The 16033-nt window shown below is 42.9% G+C and overlaps 1 protein-coding gene across 9 annotated transcripts in view; it reads left to right on the forward strand.

Annotated features, from left to right (window-relative positions):
- FGD3 (FYVE, RhoGEF and PH domain containing 3) overlaps window positions 1-16033 on the forward strand; it is a 114741-nt gene that overhangs the window by 61665 nt on the left and 37043 nt on the right. For all 9 annotated transcript variants that reach the window (XR_004080597.1, XR_004080599.1, XR_004080598.1 and 6 more), the window contains exons 3-7: window positions 2185-2353; window positions 3197-3791; window positions 12722-12811; window positions 13987-14123; window positions 15825-15981. Coding sequence is in view for 6 of the 9 variants with exons in the window: in XM_005149353.3 (XP_005149410.2) it covers window positions 2185-2353; window positions 3197-3791; window positions 12722-12811; window positions 13987-14123; window positions 15825-15981 (1148 nt within the window). In the remaining 3 variants the exon portion in view is untranslated. The remainder of the gene's footprint in view (window positions 1-2184; window positions 2354-3196; window positions 3792-12721; window positions 12812-13986; window positions 14124-15824; window positions 15982-16033) is intronic.

Below are 16033 nucleotides of genomic sequence, written 5' to 3' on the forward strand. Positions count from 1 at the left end.
CCTTCTTTTTTCCAGGGCTGACTGTTCATTTAGTACTGATGAGCTCATCTGATGTGGTTTGCTTTTAGTGTGCAAGTCTTTCATTCGCTCTTTTGTAGCAGCTTAAAATGGTTTTGACTTTAAAAGTGAGTGTTGTGATGTGTAAATTCTAAATGTAGGTTTTTTTGTGCCAGCTCTGCAGTAGACATCTTGTGTAGTTGAATTTTGCTTCATAAGTCATGCTTGATAGGCTTTGCCTCAGTGTGCAAAATTATTTCATTAAATAAAAAAAATCAGAGCTAACAGAAATGTTTTCCTCCTTACTTTTTGTCCAGTGTGGAGTGTGCTGTCTTGGGTGACTCAGGTGGAGTCCACTAGCAGGAAAGACATAAAATATTTTCCTGGACAGCAGTGACACCCATTGCCATTAGTGTAAATGCTTTGGCAGTGAACTTCTGTGTGTTGTGGACCAGTCTGAAACTATGAAGGGCATGACAGAGGATGTGGGGCAGGTTCTGTTCTGTCTGCCTGCTGCCGTTATGCCCCTTCTGTAAAGAGCCTAGGGCTTGCTTTTGCTGGCTAGATGAGCCAGATGGCTCCATGGGTACTTTTTTTAGGTTTGGTTTTGTTTTCACAAGGAAATGTGGCTGGACTCTCACTGATCATGCGGTGTGTGAGTGAAAACCCAGTGACTCAAACATAGGGCTCCACCATCCCATTCATACACAAGATTATTTCCTTTTCCTGCTCACCTGTTATTCCTGCATAAGGTTTTGTGGTGGTGGTTTCAGAATTGAACTATTAACAACTTTATTTTAAGACAGGAATTCCGGCTGGTTTTGGAGACAGGGTTAATAAGTCCTTTCTGTAGGAAGTGTCTCATTTGGTACTGAAATAAATTAAGTAATGTAGTTAGTTTAAAGTAGACCTTTACTTGGAGCTCAAACACTCTTTGAACAGTCCTTTGTCACGGACCTCAGACAGTGACCATCCATGGCAGCTCCTGATCCACTGGAGCAGGGAGGACATCTGGGCTGGTGTTGGAGCACAGAACAGATGCAGAGCCTTCTGCAGGGTAGGGACAACAGCAATTGGCTTTTTGGGTGCATATGCCTCCATTTATCCTCCTACAGAAAGTAACCCTGAAATTATATTCAGAGCAGTTGCTAATTAAAACTCCATTACAGTGTTAATCACATTATGCTGTTGTGCCATTTGGACCATTTAAAAATTGGAAATATATGAAATAAATTGTTCTTGAAAGAAAACACATATTTAGAGTTTCCTCATTACATCATCCTGTGGATGGTCTGGACTGGAGGGGATCCTAGGCTTTACCTACCCATGTAGCATGTGCTTTGGGAGTAGTCATGCAGTTGGTTTTCCTACCTCGTAATGTCAGGTCTGCTTATGCGAGGCTGCTTTCACTGTGTGAAGCTAAAGCAGCATGTGAACCTGTTGCCAGGGGTTACTGCTTGTGTATTTTCAAACCCATGTACTCTACAAGCAATGCAAGGTCTGAATAAATGTTTTAAAATTACATTTTTTTAAATGCTGCATTAAATGTTTTACTCTCACCTCCTGCTGAATCTTTAAACAGAATGTATACGTTCAAACAACCTGTGCTTTATTTATAACATACAGAACTGAATGTAGAACCAAAAGAGGAAGTGAAGACAGCACCACAAACGATGGGGGAGGGAGAATGAAAGGAAGAAAAACTGTTATGTTTTGCTTGTGGTACTTGTGACCAAGCAAACACAAGGCACTGAAATCCATGGTGGGATGGGTTTTGGTGGTTTGTTTGGGGATGGTTTTGGTTATTGTTTTCCAGTATAAGAGGTTCAACAGAGTGCTTGAGTTCTGAAAAGTCTGGGAGGGGATTTTGATGGTGAGTACATTTGCAAAACCAAAGGGTGAGCTGTGCATCCTGTTTCATCACAAGGAAGCGGTGAAGTTCTGTGAGCTGCTGGGTTGTTATCAGGATACAACAGGAGAAACACAAAATAGAAGCCTGTCGTTTCTCTTTAGTACAGCAGCTTGCTTTGGCCTAAGGAATACTTCAGGACTGTGCCTATGCCATTTATAAAGGATGGGGAAAGAATGGATAGCTTCGATCTACACTGAGTGCTTGGATTTTGTTCCCAGTTTAAGATAAAGAAGATGGAGATTTATCCTCCCACTTTTTCCTCTGTCTTTTATTAGTACCTCCTAAGCCTGTCCATCTCAAACCTGGGCAGGAAAGAATTCCTCCTGCACCTTCTCGGCCTTTGCCAGCTGATCCCAAGTCGTCAAGGAGCTTAGCACCTGGAGAAGAAGAAATACCCATATCAGCAGGAATCAACACGCTCATTGAGAGATTTGAAAGTATTAGGTAAATATGGCTTTGAAGATCTGCTCTAATCTCCCTTTTTTGCATTTTTAACTGGAAACCTAACCATAGAAAACATTGATTGTAATTATCATGTAGAAGCTCCCCTCAAGATGTTTTCTACTGGAAGTACAAAATTTGACTGACTACAAAATGAGTTGCTTTTGTTTATTTGTTTGTTTGTTTTTATAAAAGCATGTATTACAGCAACTTTCAGTTTGTAACACATAGTTGTTCTTAAGGAGCTTAAGACCTGCTGAGTTTGGTAAGTGTTCTATGAGAAACAAGAGGCCAAGCATCTGCTTTCAGTACGTTGCTTTGATGTCAGGATTGGGTTTTGATTGTAGTAACTTGATTACTGTGATATAAAGTAATTGAGTTTTCTGCCTAAGATTCAGTAAACACTAGACATGTTGTTAGCTTGCTTTTCAAGGCAAGGGAGAGTTAAATCACAATATATTGTGGAACGACATCCTGTAGAACAGCGTTTCCTCTGAAACCTTATATATAAGGGACATTAAATGGTAAAATATATGTATTTTGCTGTAAACCCAGATTGTTTACAAATACATGAAAACTCTCAAAGACCAAATCAAACCAGACTGTTCTTCAAGGCAGCACTGGGAGTATTGAAGGCCCAGGGTTCTAGTGGTACCATTTCTGTAAAACTCACGGCTGGGGGTGGTATATTTTTACTGGGAACTGTTGAGTGAATATGTGCACACACTTGCCTCCTAGGATTGTCAACTTGAATCAAATAATAATCAGGCTCTCCCTGTTTTGGGGCACTCTTGAAACCTCTGGATGTTATTATGAATGGCTGTGGTGCTTTCTCTTTGCCTGCAGGCAACCTGTACATATTCTTCAAAGAAACCAGCTCAATTTAGCTCTTAAGATGGACCCTGGCCTGGACTCACCCAAACAGCCGAGCTCATGTGACTGTGACATGATGGCTTCTAGCAGTTTTTCAAATGAGAAAAGTGAAACAGATGAAAATGAGCCAGATGTCCCATGCAGTGCAGATCTGTCCAACACAGACATCATGAAAATTAAAGAGCTAAGCATAGGTGATAACAAAAGCTGTGAAGACTGTGCTGCTGTGACTGTGAGCAAAGAGCCCTCTGCAGAGCTTGGCAATAAAGACTCAACTGCAGAATTGAATGGTAATGGTAAAATTCCCAATAGAGACAGTGGCATTGACAGTCCTTCCTGTAGTGTAGCAGGGGAAACCTTCCCCAGTGAAGAAGGTCCAGAGCAGAAAAAGCCTAGCATGGCTGAGAACCCAGGGGAGATTGAATCTGACAAAAAGGGCACCAAACCTTCCTCTGCGGAGCAAAAGAGAGACTCCACGCAGGAGGAGGACAGTGACATTGATGAAGGAAGCAGTGAGGAGCAAGAGACGATAGAAGTGCCAAAGTTAGAGTATTTGGATATAAACAAGGTAAGGTTATTTGGTTCATTGCTGTTAAGTGATCCCTTGCATCACTTTCATACGTTGTTTGGGGTTTACGTCAAAGGATTATAACAGTCATCAAGATTTCCTGCTTGATGCAGGCCATAACTTGCTCTTGACCTAGATAGTAGCATTTAGAAAGGTTCCTAGTATTGATTTAAAAGTTTTCATATAAAAGAATACATCACAGCCAGAGGTAAGGTGTTAAAAATTAAGTGCTTTTGGAGCTGAGCTTTTCTGTGTCTTGTTCTGTGTCTAGCAGCTCCTAGCTGCTAGTTCATGTTCTCAGTAGGGCTCCATGATTTGCAGAGGGCAAATTGGGGGGTCATCTTGCAGGGTCATAACCTTGCATCCTACAAGGACGTGCATGATGGAATCTCTTCCAACAGTGATTTCTTTTTTAAACAAAGACTGATTCTATTGGTGTGGTTACTTTTTGAGTGCAAAGAAGTTGTTTTGAGGGTGGGTATATCAAATTACTCTCCAGAAAACTGTAGCTTGAAGAGATTTTCTTTGAATCTAGACTAATGTAGTCCAGGCTGTTTTGCATTTGCTGCATCTGCCTAAGATTAATGACAGATTCATTTCATTATCTGTTTATCAAGACAGTTATTTTTAGATACAGTGATGATAGGATGGGTTAGGTTTTTTTCTGAAAAAGAAAACAGAAGATGCTTCAAGCAAAATATCTGCAAAATATTCCACTTTTTTGGGGTTTTTTTGTGGGGTTTTTAGTTAGTGTTTGGAGATGTTTGGATTTTTCCTTTCCCCCCCCCTCAGCCATCATGACTGTAAAGTTAGTATAATGGATTTTTATTCTTCAAAGTATATGGTGAGCACCAGCAACTAATGCACTGCAGCATTCGCACCTCAGTTTGTGCCGATTGAGTAGTTCTGTTGAAATCAGCAAGTATATCGCGATTTGTGTGTGTCAAGAGCTTTTTCCGTTGGAAACATGGCAGTTAAAACTCATACAGTAGCTGCTGGGTCAAATCAGGCAGTGACATGATGAAAGTTGCATGCATATATGTGGTAGATGGGGAGGACGCTGTCTCGATTGCCTCTGTCTGAGTCTGCAGTCCCGGGCAGCTGGTGCAAATTCAGGAGGAGGTACCCATCAGCCTGTCCCACCTCCATGAGAGCTGGGGAGCATCCTCTTGCCTTGAACTGCCTGTGCTGGATGGGACTCCCTGGGCATGGAATGCTGTGCTGCAGGTTGCCTTGGACTTGCACAGGAGTACATCCATGGCATTGAGTTAGGGGATCCAGTAGGACTGCAGGGTCTCTACTGCTAAAGGAGATCTCTGTCTTTTATCTTGTGTGCAGGATTTTAAAGTGGACATCTGCAGAAAGCATCTTAGAGATGAAGACTCCAATTAACATCTTTCTATTAGCATTTATTGCTAACACAGTATCTTGTGTTATTCACGTCTGCACTTGTAAAATTATGGGAGTGGTGGATACATGAGGGTGGTGGGACACTGGCACAGGGTGCCCAGAGAAGCTGTGGCTGCCCCATCCCTGGCAGTGTTCAAGGCCAGGTTGGACACAGAGGCTTGGAGCCAGCTGCTCCAGTGGAAGTTGTCCCTCCCCATGGCAGGGGGTTGGAACTGGATGAACTTTAAGGTCCCTTACAACCCAAACCACTCTGTGATTCTATGATTTATTAACACAACATCTAACACAGCCATTGACATCCTCTATCTCCTCAGTAGTCTGCAGTGAAAGCTTCTTTACATCTCAGATGGGCAGCACCACTATCACAGTGCAAGGCTTCTTGCCTGCTGCTGTTGGTTTTCCTCATGTGTGTGTTTATACACGTATACACAAACTGTGAGGTACTGTAGTTATTTTATATTCATAATATATCTGCATGTGTGCAACTGAAATCTTATTTAAAAGATTGGGTTTTAGTGGTAACATGCTTGAAAGAAAATAATGCATGGAATAAAACAAAAAATATCTTCAATCTGGTAATTAAATTTACTGTTTGGACTAGGAATGCAGTATCAAACCAGCTGTGGCAAGCCAGGCAGAAGACTGCCATGTGATTAAGGAGTGACTTGCTGGCAAATGCCAGTGTCTTATGATACATCAGTTTTGATGGCTGTTCTTTAGGTCTTGTTCCTTGAGTTAAGTATCCATATAGTATGAAATAATGCTGATAAAACACAGAGTTATGAGGTCATAATTCTCTGCAGGATGTTTGGTGAATTTATAGAGAGATCTCTAGAGTAGGATCTTTCTGTTTTGTTTTCTCATGTTACTTTCCTTCCTGAAGTGCATTTAGGTGATGCACCTCAGGTTCACCCTTGTATTTGGAGTCTATTTCACCTTCCAAAAGGCAGTTTTGATGCTGTTATCTTGGGTTTGCAGCCAAGGGGAGGGGGAAGGCTTAGAGACCTGCTGCCTCTTCTACAGTATAAGGGTTGTGCTCTCTTCTGGGAATGCAGCATGTGAAGCCAGTGTGCATGTGCACATGATCCTCCTACTCTGCCTTCAATTCTGCTGCAGATTTGGGGTACTATGGATCAAGCCTTAAGGTAAAGGGCCGTAGCTTCCAGCAAGGAGAGCCATTGTGATTTGAAGTTGACTTGTTCTGTGGCTATTCTTAGGCTGAAGCTCACATCACCCTTGACAAAACTGGGAATTTTCAAGAAAACAAGATACCTGTCCTGCCTGAAGCAAGAGAAGAGTGCAGTCAGCACCAGCTGCTGGCTTGAAGGCTGGGGAGACCCCAGCTCCCCCTAGAAAGCTTTGTATCGGGAGCCAGCATCTTTTTCCTGTGTCCCCTGTGCTATCCCTAGTACCAGGCTTTGCAACTGCACAACAGGGGTAACCAAGGGCTCCTTACATCTGCAGGTTTCCAGAAAGCTATGTTATAGTCAGAGGAAGATGTGTAAGAAGTACAGCTGCAGAATGATTTAGTGATGTCTCAGTAACTCCTAGTATGTCAAGCTAAGGGAAGCTCATGAATAAACGTAAATAGAAGGAAAAAATCAGGTTTGCTTCTCTCTTCACTAATTTTCTGCATCAGGTCTCTCTCCATCCACCACCCAAGCTTTCACACATCCCACAGCTGGAGAGGCAATGTTGCCTGATGTAGGACTTGTATTGTTTTATTTAACTTTGCAGTGTGATGTGGCTTCCTTTGGGAGTCTGCAGCACAGTTTAACTGGTCTCACTATTAGCTCAAAATTGTTAGAATATGGTTTAAAAGTTTAGGAGTGACTTACTGAGCTTTCCAGTTACCTCTTGTCAAAATGAAAATGAACAAAAGAAGCTTATTAGTTTTGATGATGTCTCAGAAAATGTCAGGAGCTCCCAGAAACTGGGGCATGTTAGCCTTGATGGTTACAAAAAAAAAAAAACAGGCATGAAAGTGAGACTGAGGGGCTGTCATGCTCTGTAGTTGTATGTCCAAGGCTTCTGCTGACTGCCTTGGAGCAACAGGGTAGTGTTCTGGAGATGGCTAACTCTTCTTCGTATCATTTTATTTAGATGTTTTGCACTAAGAGTAATATGTGCTCATTAGTAATCACCAAAAAATGCCTTCCTCCACCTGTCCTACTTCCTGCTGTGTAAAGTAGTAGTAATGAAGTCCCATGTGGGCCTTACACAGTCCCTGACACATGCTTGCATTCTGCCTGGACGTGGCTGGAGTTTGACTCCTGTTTGTGCTGGAAAACTTGGCCTCCAGTCCTGCAAGTCAGACCTTTGGGTGGGATTATCTCTATGTAGTATCTCCATGATGAGAAAAAAATGCATAAGTCAATGTTTTAACCAGTCATAATGCTGGCTAAGAAAAATCAGATAAGTTCTCATCCTCTTTTCTTAAAATATCCGAAGGAAAATGAGATCTCAATACAAAAGATGATCACCAAGCACAGGACAACTTTTCTGTATTGTTTTCAGCATTTTTGAGTAGGAAGTTGTCTGTTATCTTTCTTGGACTTTCTGTGTTCTCTGTAGGTGTGGCTGGTGGGGTTTTGAAGCATAACTGTATGTAATTTTAGCTTGAGCTGTATCCCAGCAGCTTTCCTGCAGGATTCTTTGGAAGCCCCTTGTAACAGAGGTGCTAACTAAATACTGAATGTGATTGTGCACAACCAGTTGTATGAACACTGGTTGCTGCAGGGTATTGTTCAAGTTTTCTCCTATCAAACCTTTGTTTTTTACTTTAAAAGTTCATTTCCAGTTTGCTTTTGGGACAGATGGGTCAGTCTCTGCATCCAGCGCTCTGTGGCCTGGGTGTGCTCAGGAGGATCAGTGGGGTAGGTGAGTAGGATTGCAGGAAGCAGCGATGCACTTGAGGGCACTTGACTGCACAAGTCACCTCAGCATGTGCCACGGCCTAATCTGTGTCTGTGACTGGTGTATTTGAGGTGCAGATGCATTCCCACCATTGGTGTGTATCTGACCTTTTTCTTTAAAATGTCTTTTGGACAGAAGCAGCTGGAAATGAGCTTTTGAACCTTCCACAAAGAAGTGAAAGAGCATCATGTTGCTTTGAGTACTGGAGTGAGCTTTCCGTGGTGTGAAGTTGTAGAATATGATCATAGAATAGTTTTGGTTGAAGGGACCCTCAGAGCTCATCCAGTCCAACCCCCTTGCAATGAGCAGGGACATCTTCAACTAGATGAGGTTGCCCAGAACCACATCCAGCCTGGGCTTGAATATGTATAGGGATGGGGCATCCACCACCTCTCTGAGCAACCTGTGTCAGGATTTTACCACCCTCATTGTAAACAAGTTTTTCCTCACATCCAGCCTGAATCTCCCAAATTTTAGTTTAAAACCATCACCCCTCATCCTGTCACAATGGGCCCTGCTGAAAAGTCTCTCCCCATCTTTCTTATAGGCCCCTTTTAAGTACTGAAAGGACACAGTAAGGTCTCCCCTTAAGGAGCCTTTTCTTGTCCAGGCTGCCCCAGCCCAGCTCTCTCAGCCTGGCTCCAGAGCAGAGCTGCTCCAGCCCTTGCAGCATCTCCATGGCCTCCTCTGGCCTCGCTCCAACAGCTCCACGTCCCTCTTGTGCTGCTGCCCCAGAGCTGGATCAGGGCTTCAGGGGAGGTCTCCCCAGAGCACAGCAGAGGGGCAGGATCCCCTCCCTGAGCTGCTGCTCACGCTCTGGGGGTGCAGCCCAGCACACGGGGGGTTCTGGGCTCAAGCACACACTGAAGCTTGGGTCAAGTCTGTGTCGACACCTCTTGCTTCCCCTTTCTTATCTTTCATCTGAATTCAGCAGTGAAACCATTTTGACAAGGCTCTGCAGTAGAGGTCCAGTTGGGATGTGCAGCTATGGGGGACAGTCAGAATATGCCATGGCTGTGATGAGAGCTCAGTCAGCAGATGCATTGGGCAGAGCAGGATATAATCTACATTTGAGTTTGCAAATTTGTTTTACTTTTCCTTTAGAAACACAGACCGTGAAATACTATGTTCATAGAGAACTGAACAGTGGCTCAGACTTTGTTGAAGCAGTCCTGCTGTGGCACAAAGTAACATTAGAAGAATGGCACTGCATCACCTTCATTTATATGCTGTTTCATTTAAAATGTTTTGTCCATTGGAAAGCAAATATGTTGCAAATTAGGCTGAGAAATGCCTCACTGCTCCTAGCAAGGACAGCAACTGCAGATAGAGTTGCTGTTTAGAACTGAGCTCAAGCTGAGTCTGTTTAGCTGCTACTTGGTGTTTAAGCAGATGTGTCATGGTTTGAGCATGTTTTGAGGGTGTTTTTGTTCAAGGTTTTTTTCCAGCCAGGTGGAGGAGGGGAGTCTGGGAGGAAGGAGAGACAGGACACCTGACCCAGGCTAGCCAATGAGGTATTCCATACCATAGCACGTGATGCCCAGGATGCATACTGGGAAAGACAAGAAGCTGAAAGAGCGCATTGATGCCCGGAAAGAGCTGGCAAGCACGGCAGCTACATCAGCCCCAGTGATAAGTGCAGCAGCATCATTTGAGAGTTCTGACGGTTATGAATGGCTTTTGGGTGCCCTTGGACCTTCCTGCTGATTGTGATGGTTTTCGGCATGGTGGCACACACACAGAGTGTGTTCCATCCACAACCATTTTGTCTGATCCCAAAAGTTAAGCAGAGTCAGGTCTGGGTCTTGTCTAAGGTTAGACAAGTACATAGGAGCACCAGGAGACTGTTCCCAAGGCTGGACAGTCATGAGTGGCAGGGCATGTGGGACAGTATGGCCAGGTATCTGATCCACTGGGCCCCTCCAGTGCTTTGGAAGCATTGGAGGTGGAAGGCAGCTGTATGGAGTCCCCAGCAGCAAGCTGTAGAACTGCTGAAGGGGACAGTGAATGATTTTGAGCCTGGTGGGTCCAGATACTTCAGGCCATACTGTCCCACATGCCCTGCCACTCATGACTGTCCAGCCTTGGGAACAGTCTCCTGGTGCTCCTATGTACTTGTCTAACCTTAGACAAGACCCAGACCTGACTCTGCTTAACTTTTGGGATCAGACAAAATGGTTGTGGATGGGAACACACTCTGTGTGTGTGCCACCATGCCGAAAACCATCACAATCAGCAGGAAGGTCACCAGGGCACCCAAAAGCCATTCATAACCGTCAGAACTCTCAAATGATGCTGCTGCACTTATCACTGGGGCTGATGTAGCTGCCGTGCTTGCCAGCTCTTTCCGGGCATCAATGCGCTCTTTCAGCTTCTTGTCTTTCCCAGTATGCATCCTGGGCATCACGTGCTATGGTATGGAATACCTCATTGGCTAGCCTGGGTCAGGTGTCCTGTCTCTCCTTCCTCCCAGACTCCCCTCCTCCACCTGGCTGGAAAAAAACCTTGAACAAAAACACCCTCAAAACATGCTCAAACCATGACAAGATGTCAGCAAGGTTTTTTGGAAATACAAACTTAATTGCAGATGGTGAAGGTCCAGAGGTTAGGAAGCGGCTGTGCTGTGTGAAGGTTTACTTCTGAGAACAAATGTGTTTGCTTGGAAATGATTTTTCAGATTCTGAATTCAAAAAGCTCAAAATATGCTTGTTGGCGGCTGGCATACTGGTCTGTTCCATTCAGGCTCTTTTCTGTTCCCTGAATTCGAATGCCCAGCAATGAATTTTATTCTAAGCTGTAATGTTGGGGTTTTGTTTTTTTTTCTTTTCACCTAAATATTAACATATATCACATGAATGAATGGAGCAGGATGTTCTGTACATTGCTGGGATATCTTAAGACAGTATTTGAATTTGCTTGAAATAATTTAAGTAGTGGAGTAAGCAGAGTATGTGCCAAAGCTTTATTCCTGGCATGGTTGCCCATCACCAGGTTTGTGCCCAGGAAGAAAGGGATTGTTTTAGAAGAAGACTGATGTGCTTTTAAACCCAGAAAAGCTGTTCACATTCTACAGTTGATACTTATATCATGGAACTGTGGGTAGTTCATGCTAAGTGGTATCTCATTTCATGTAGGGCAACCATGGGTCTAGTTTGTTTGAATTCTTAGCTAGCTTTGAAGAGTCCTGGAGGTCTTTTCAGTTGTATTGCAGTTTGCCTAAAGGGAGGTGAGGGGATGGGTGTGTTACTTTAATATTTTCTTGTCAGCTGTGTTTGGAAACACAGGAAGGTGTTTTTGAAGAATCTCAAAGAAAGCATTCAGTTGACATTTTCTGACAATCTGGTGGTGGCTCTCAGGGTTGTGTCTAGAAGAGCTTGACACATGTGCTGGCAAGTGCAGGGAGATGGGCATTTGGGATGGAAAGCTCTGCTCCTGGTGAGAGGCCCAGGTGCTTCCTGAACTGGAAACAGCCCTGTGTGTTTAACAGACTTCAGCTGGACTTCTGCTCCATGGATTTGTTCAGTCCTTTTGTCAACCTGCTTGTCTGCAGTGACATCTTGCTCAAGGAAGTGGCTCTTGGTCTTTAAGCAGCAACTTGGTAATTTTTTTGATGCCCTTTAGTTTTCTTGTGGAATAAATAGTGAATAATTGCACCCAGTTGTTGCTCACTGTTCTATTGATCATTTATACATCTCTCTTACCTTCATGGCAGTCGTCTTTTTTTTGTGGATCCAGCCCAGTAAAATTTCCCTACTTTGATCATCCTTGCTGCCCCTTTTAGATGTTTGTATTCCTGACCACAGAACAGCCAACCCTGAGCTCTGACTGGTTTGGTAATATGTAAGCATGGCATTGAAAACCTGCACCCTTAAAAGGGTTCATAGAGTGTGTCAGAAAGCTAAAGCCTGTGTCCTAATAATTTGAGTATTTAAGCACTTGGAGAGTGAGGAGTCTGTGTAGCTTTTGCCTAAATCGTGAATAAAGCCAGTGCTTTATAACTGTGTTCGGGTTTTTTAATTAATCCTTTCTCATTAATTTTTTTAAAGGAGTTTCATGAAAGACTTCACTGAGTGACTCAGGTTCTGTTCCTGAAAATCCTTTCCAGGGAATTAGCTGGTCTTTAAAGCTGTGCATAAATCTCAAAAATACACCAGGGAGAATAATGCTATGGTGGCCAGGGAGAGAGACCTGTGCCCAAACTGGTCTGGTTTCTAGTTTTCTTTTTAGTCACAAGACCTGAATCCAAAAAGGAGATCAGTTGATTTATACTCTTGTTCCTTAGTTACCAAACATAGACTTATTTCCAGATTTAGAGGATGTTTCTGGTTCCTTACAGAAAGTCATAATGAACTCAAGTGATATGCTGACCAGCCATTGACTGCATTACTAATTGCTCTTTCAGAAAATAGTTTTAAAAGTGTCTCTGGAGCAAACTGATCCTTTGATGAGGGGTGCGGAGCAAACTCTGAAATGTGTTACCATCCTTCACTTCAGGTCTGCTGGCAGGGAATCTGGCCCACTGAGAAAATGAAAAAGAGAAGAGGTGATGAAAGCTAGGTTTGGAGGTGCTGATGGTTTGTGTTATTTGTAACTTTTTCTTTCAGTGTACAGAACCCCAAAAGCTATTCAATATCGCAAATGAACTGCTGCATACGGAAGAAGCGTATGTTAAAAGACTCCATCTGTTGGACCAGGTAATTTAATTTTGAATAAACTCTGCTTTCTTTTCTGTGAGCAGCAAGGATGTCTCTTGTTCATCCCTTAACCTATAGCCCAATAGTGTGAAACCTCTGTTTAGAGGTGGGAGATGGAGATTGCTTGTCCGGCTGCGTGCCTTGGGTCCCAGAGGTGAGCTTTTGGCAAGGGGGGTCCTAGACCTGAAACCCAAGGATTAGGATGTTGGAAAGAAGAATGGGAAAGCAGCAGTCCAATGGTATACAGATACCATCAACATTTGGTTATTCCCTGGGGCGTATTTGGAGAGGAAATCACAAGGACACTGGAAGCATTGCAAAATTATGAAATCAGTGATTGCTCTGTAACATGCAAGAGTTTTGAGTATTACTAAAATCAGGCCACATGGGTAAGTTCTAGGCTCACAGAAATTAGGGGTTCTTTTTACCCACTGTGTTTTGTAATTGTTGTCCATCATGTTTACACATGGGGATAAGATAAAGCTGATGTGATAAGCCTGAACCTTCTTCCACAAGCACCCAGGCAAGTCTGCAGAGTTCAGGCATTTCTATAATTAGCTCAAATTAAAAAAACAAATCTGAATGTGCAGGAAAGGAGTAAAAATGGGTGTGAGTCACACTGCTAACCAAGGGCTTGTTAAAAACAGGGCAGGAAGAAAATTGTCACGTTGTTAGAAATCTTGTTAGAAGCTGTAACTTGCAGAGCCCTCTACCCTCTGACTCTATGACTCTGTGGAAGACTTTGCAGTGTCTGCTTTGGTTAACCAGAGACTGTTGCAGGACCTTAGAAATCATGGGTGTCTTTCCCTGTTGTTCAGTACACAAACAAAATAATCACATAGCTTATTTTGCTTCACAGAAATAGGAGTAAGTGCTCTTCAGGGACTGGTTGTTCTTTGCAACTGGCACTCCTAAGTACAAGATGTCCAGTCTTCTTGTTAGCTCCAATCTTTTTGATTTACCTGTATCACTATGGCCTAGACTCACAAATCTAACCCTACTTGGCAGTGAGCTTACATTTTCTGAACGTTCTGAAAGACCCCAAAGAATGACTACCAGAAGTCAAAAGTTGTAGCTCTCTTCTAAGGCAGTCAGTTTTGTAATACTGCAATCTAAAGCCAGCGCATCCAGGGATGGTTTTTGTAAATATGTTGGTGTTTTGTTGTGTTACGCAGGTTTTTTGCACCAAGTTGTCAGAAGCAGGTATTTCATCTGAAGTGATCACGGGCATCTTTTCAAATATTTCTTCCATCTATTGTTTCCATGGACAATTTCTTCTTCCTGAGCTCAAAACAAGAATTACACAAGAATGGTGGGTAGCTGTCATTACAATTGTTTTTAAAATGCATTTGCAAGAAGCCAGAGCAACCGTAAGGCCTTGTCTCATTCCAGATTTTTAATTGTTTAATGCAGCAGCTCACTTGTTATTCAGTACATTAGTCTGGAGTCCCTTGAGCATTTCCAACTTCCGGAATAGACTTGAGCACTCAAAATCTGGAGTGCATTGTGAGAATTTTTTCAGTCCAAAGTATTGCCAGAGCTGTTTTTCTCACTGTACTGCCACTCTCCTGTTGGTGTAGTACTATGAAATTGCAGTATTGGGAAGGAAGGAAATTGCTTGTTTTGGCTCCCTAGATAAAGTATTTCAACCCCACTCTGAAGTATTAAAACAAGAAAATGCATCATCATGTCACAGCCCAGGCTCTGGTGCCATTTTGGAGGTGTTGCCAGAAACAGCCACTTTGTGGGGTTTTTTTGAGTTTTGTTGTGGTTATATAAAATTTAATGTTAAAATTAGCATTGTAGCAGTCAACCAGTGGAAAATCTGGGCAGATGAGTTGGATGACTTCATATCTATAAATCTGCTTATGTCGTTACACAATACTTCTGTTGTTGAGCACCACAGCATTGTGTTTTTACCCCGGAATTTGTTAGCCTGTTGTTCTAGGAGGTAATAAATACTATTGGTTACAATGTACACCTGCTTTCTTCAAGAGAATAGGAGTAGTTCTAGTTTTTGGGTTGGCTTTGGTTTTGTTTCTTTGGGGTATTTGGGGAGGGGGGTTGTTTGTTGGGGTTTGAGGGTTTTGTTGGGTTTTTTTGTTTTTTAACTTGGAGTTTGGTTTTGTTTTTCGATGAGTAGTAAAGGTCAAGTACCAATTCAAATTTGTCAGCTGCATAAAGTTGTAGATAAGGCAGAAATACAGCAACAGGTATAAACGTTAATTGTAAGGCAGATGTAGGAAACTTGATTTCAGATGACACATTGACTGCATAGTGCCCTGCAGTGGAAGTTTCAGATAGTGCTGCCCTTTTCCAAATACCCTGACCGATGAAGACAAGACCAGAGTTCACATCTCTCTTGGCTGAGGCCAGTCTTCATATAGTTCATCAGTGACTAGAAGGAATTAGTGAGTATCAGCACACTTGCACCTGACTTGGCACTTACAGGTACAGCTGCAATAAAGTGAGGGAAACTGCAGAGTCTGGAAGTCAGGGCAGAAGCTTATTCAATAGCTGAAGAGTTCAGCAGGAGAAGAAAGCTGGGGGAGAAATGGCTGTTGCTCTGCCCAGCTGTGAATTCAGAGAAGACAGATGTCTCTGGGACTACTCAGCTGCGCCAAGTGATCTCTCTATATTAAAACCTCTTCTGATGTTTGGCTGTGGTGGAACAGATGATTTTAACAAAGTAAAAGTTTCCTGCAGGATTTTGCACTGGACAGCAGACATCTATAAAAGTCTCTTTAACAATGTGCAATCAGTTTGAATTTGATCCTCACTTACAAGAGTGACACTGGGGGCAGAACACCTGTATGTCTAGATTAATGTTGGATGTTTCATCTAGGCTATGATAAAGATTACTTTAAAATTAGCCTGAAGTATCTTCATTGCACATGTGTGTAAGTGCTTGTGCATGTGGAAGGCAACTGTGAAAGTCTTGCAATTGTGTTTTTTCTCAGAAGATAGTACTGATTTCCAGAGATTTCAGTGCTTACCTGTCTCTTTCCCATAGGAATGTCAACCCACGGCTTGGAGATATCCTACAGAAACTTGCTCCTTTTCTGAAGATGTATGGAGAATATGTAAAGAACTTTGACAGGGCAATGGACATGGTGAACACATGTATGCAGAGGTCCTCTCCATTCAAAGATGTTGTTCAGAACATACAGGTATGTGGTTAATTGGCATAATATGGAGATCCTCATTCATTTGTGTGAGTTA

The sequence above is a fragment of the Melopsittacus undulatus genome, chromosome 9 (genome assembly GCF_012275295.1).
Source record: "Melopsittacus undulatus isolate bMelUnd1 chromosome 9, bMelUnd1.mat.Z, whole genome shotgun sequence".
NCBI lineage: Eukaryota > Metazoa > Chordata > Aves > Psittaciformes > Psittaculidae > Melopsittacus > Melopsittacus undulatus.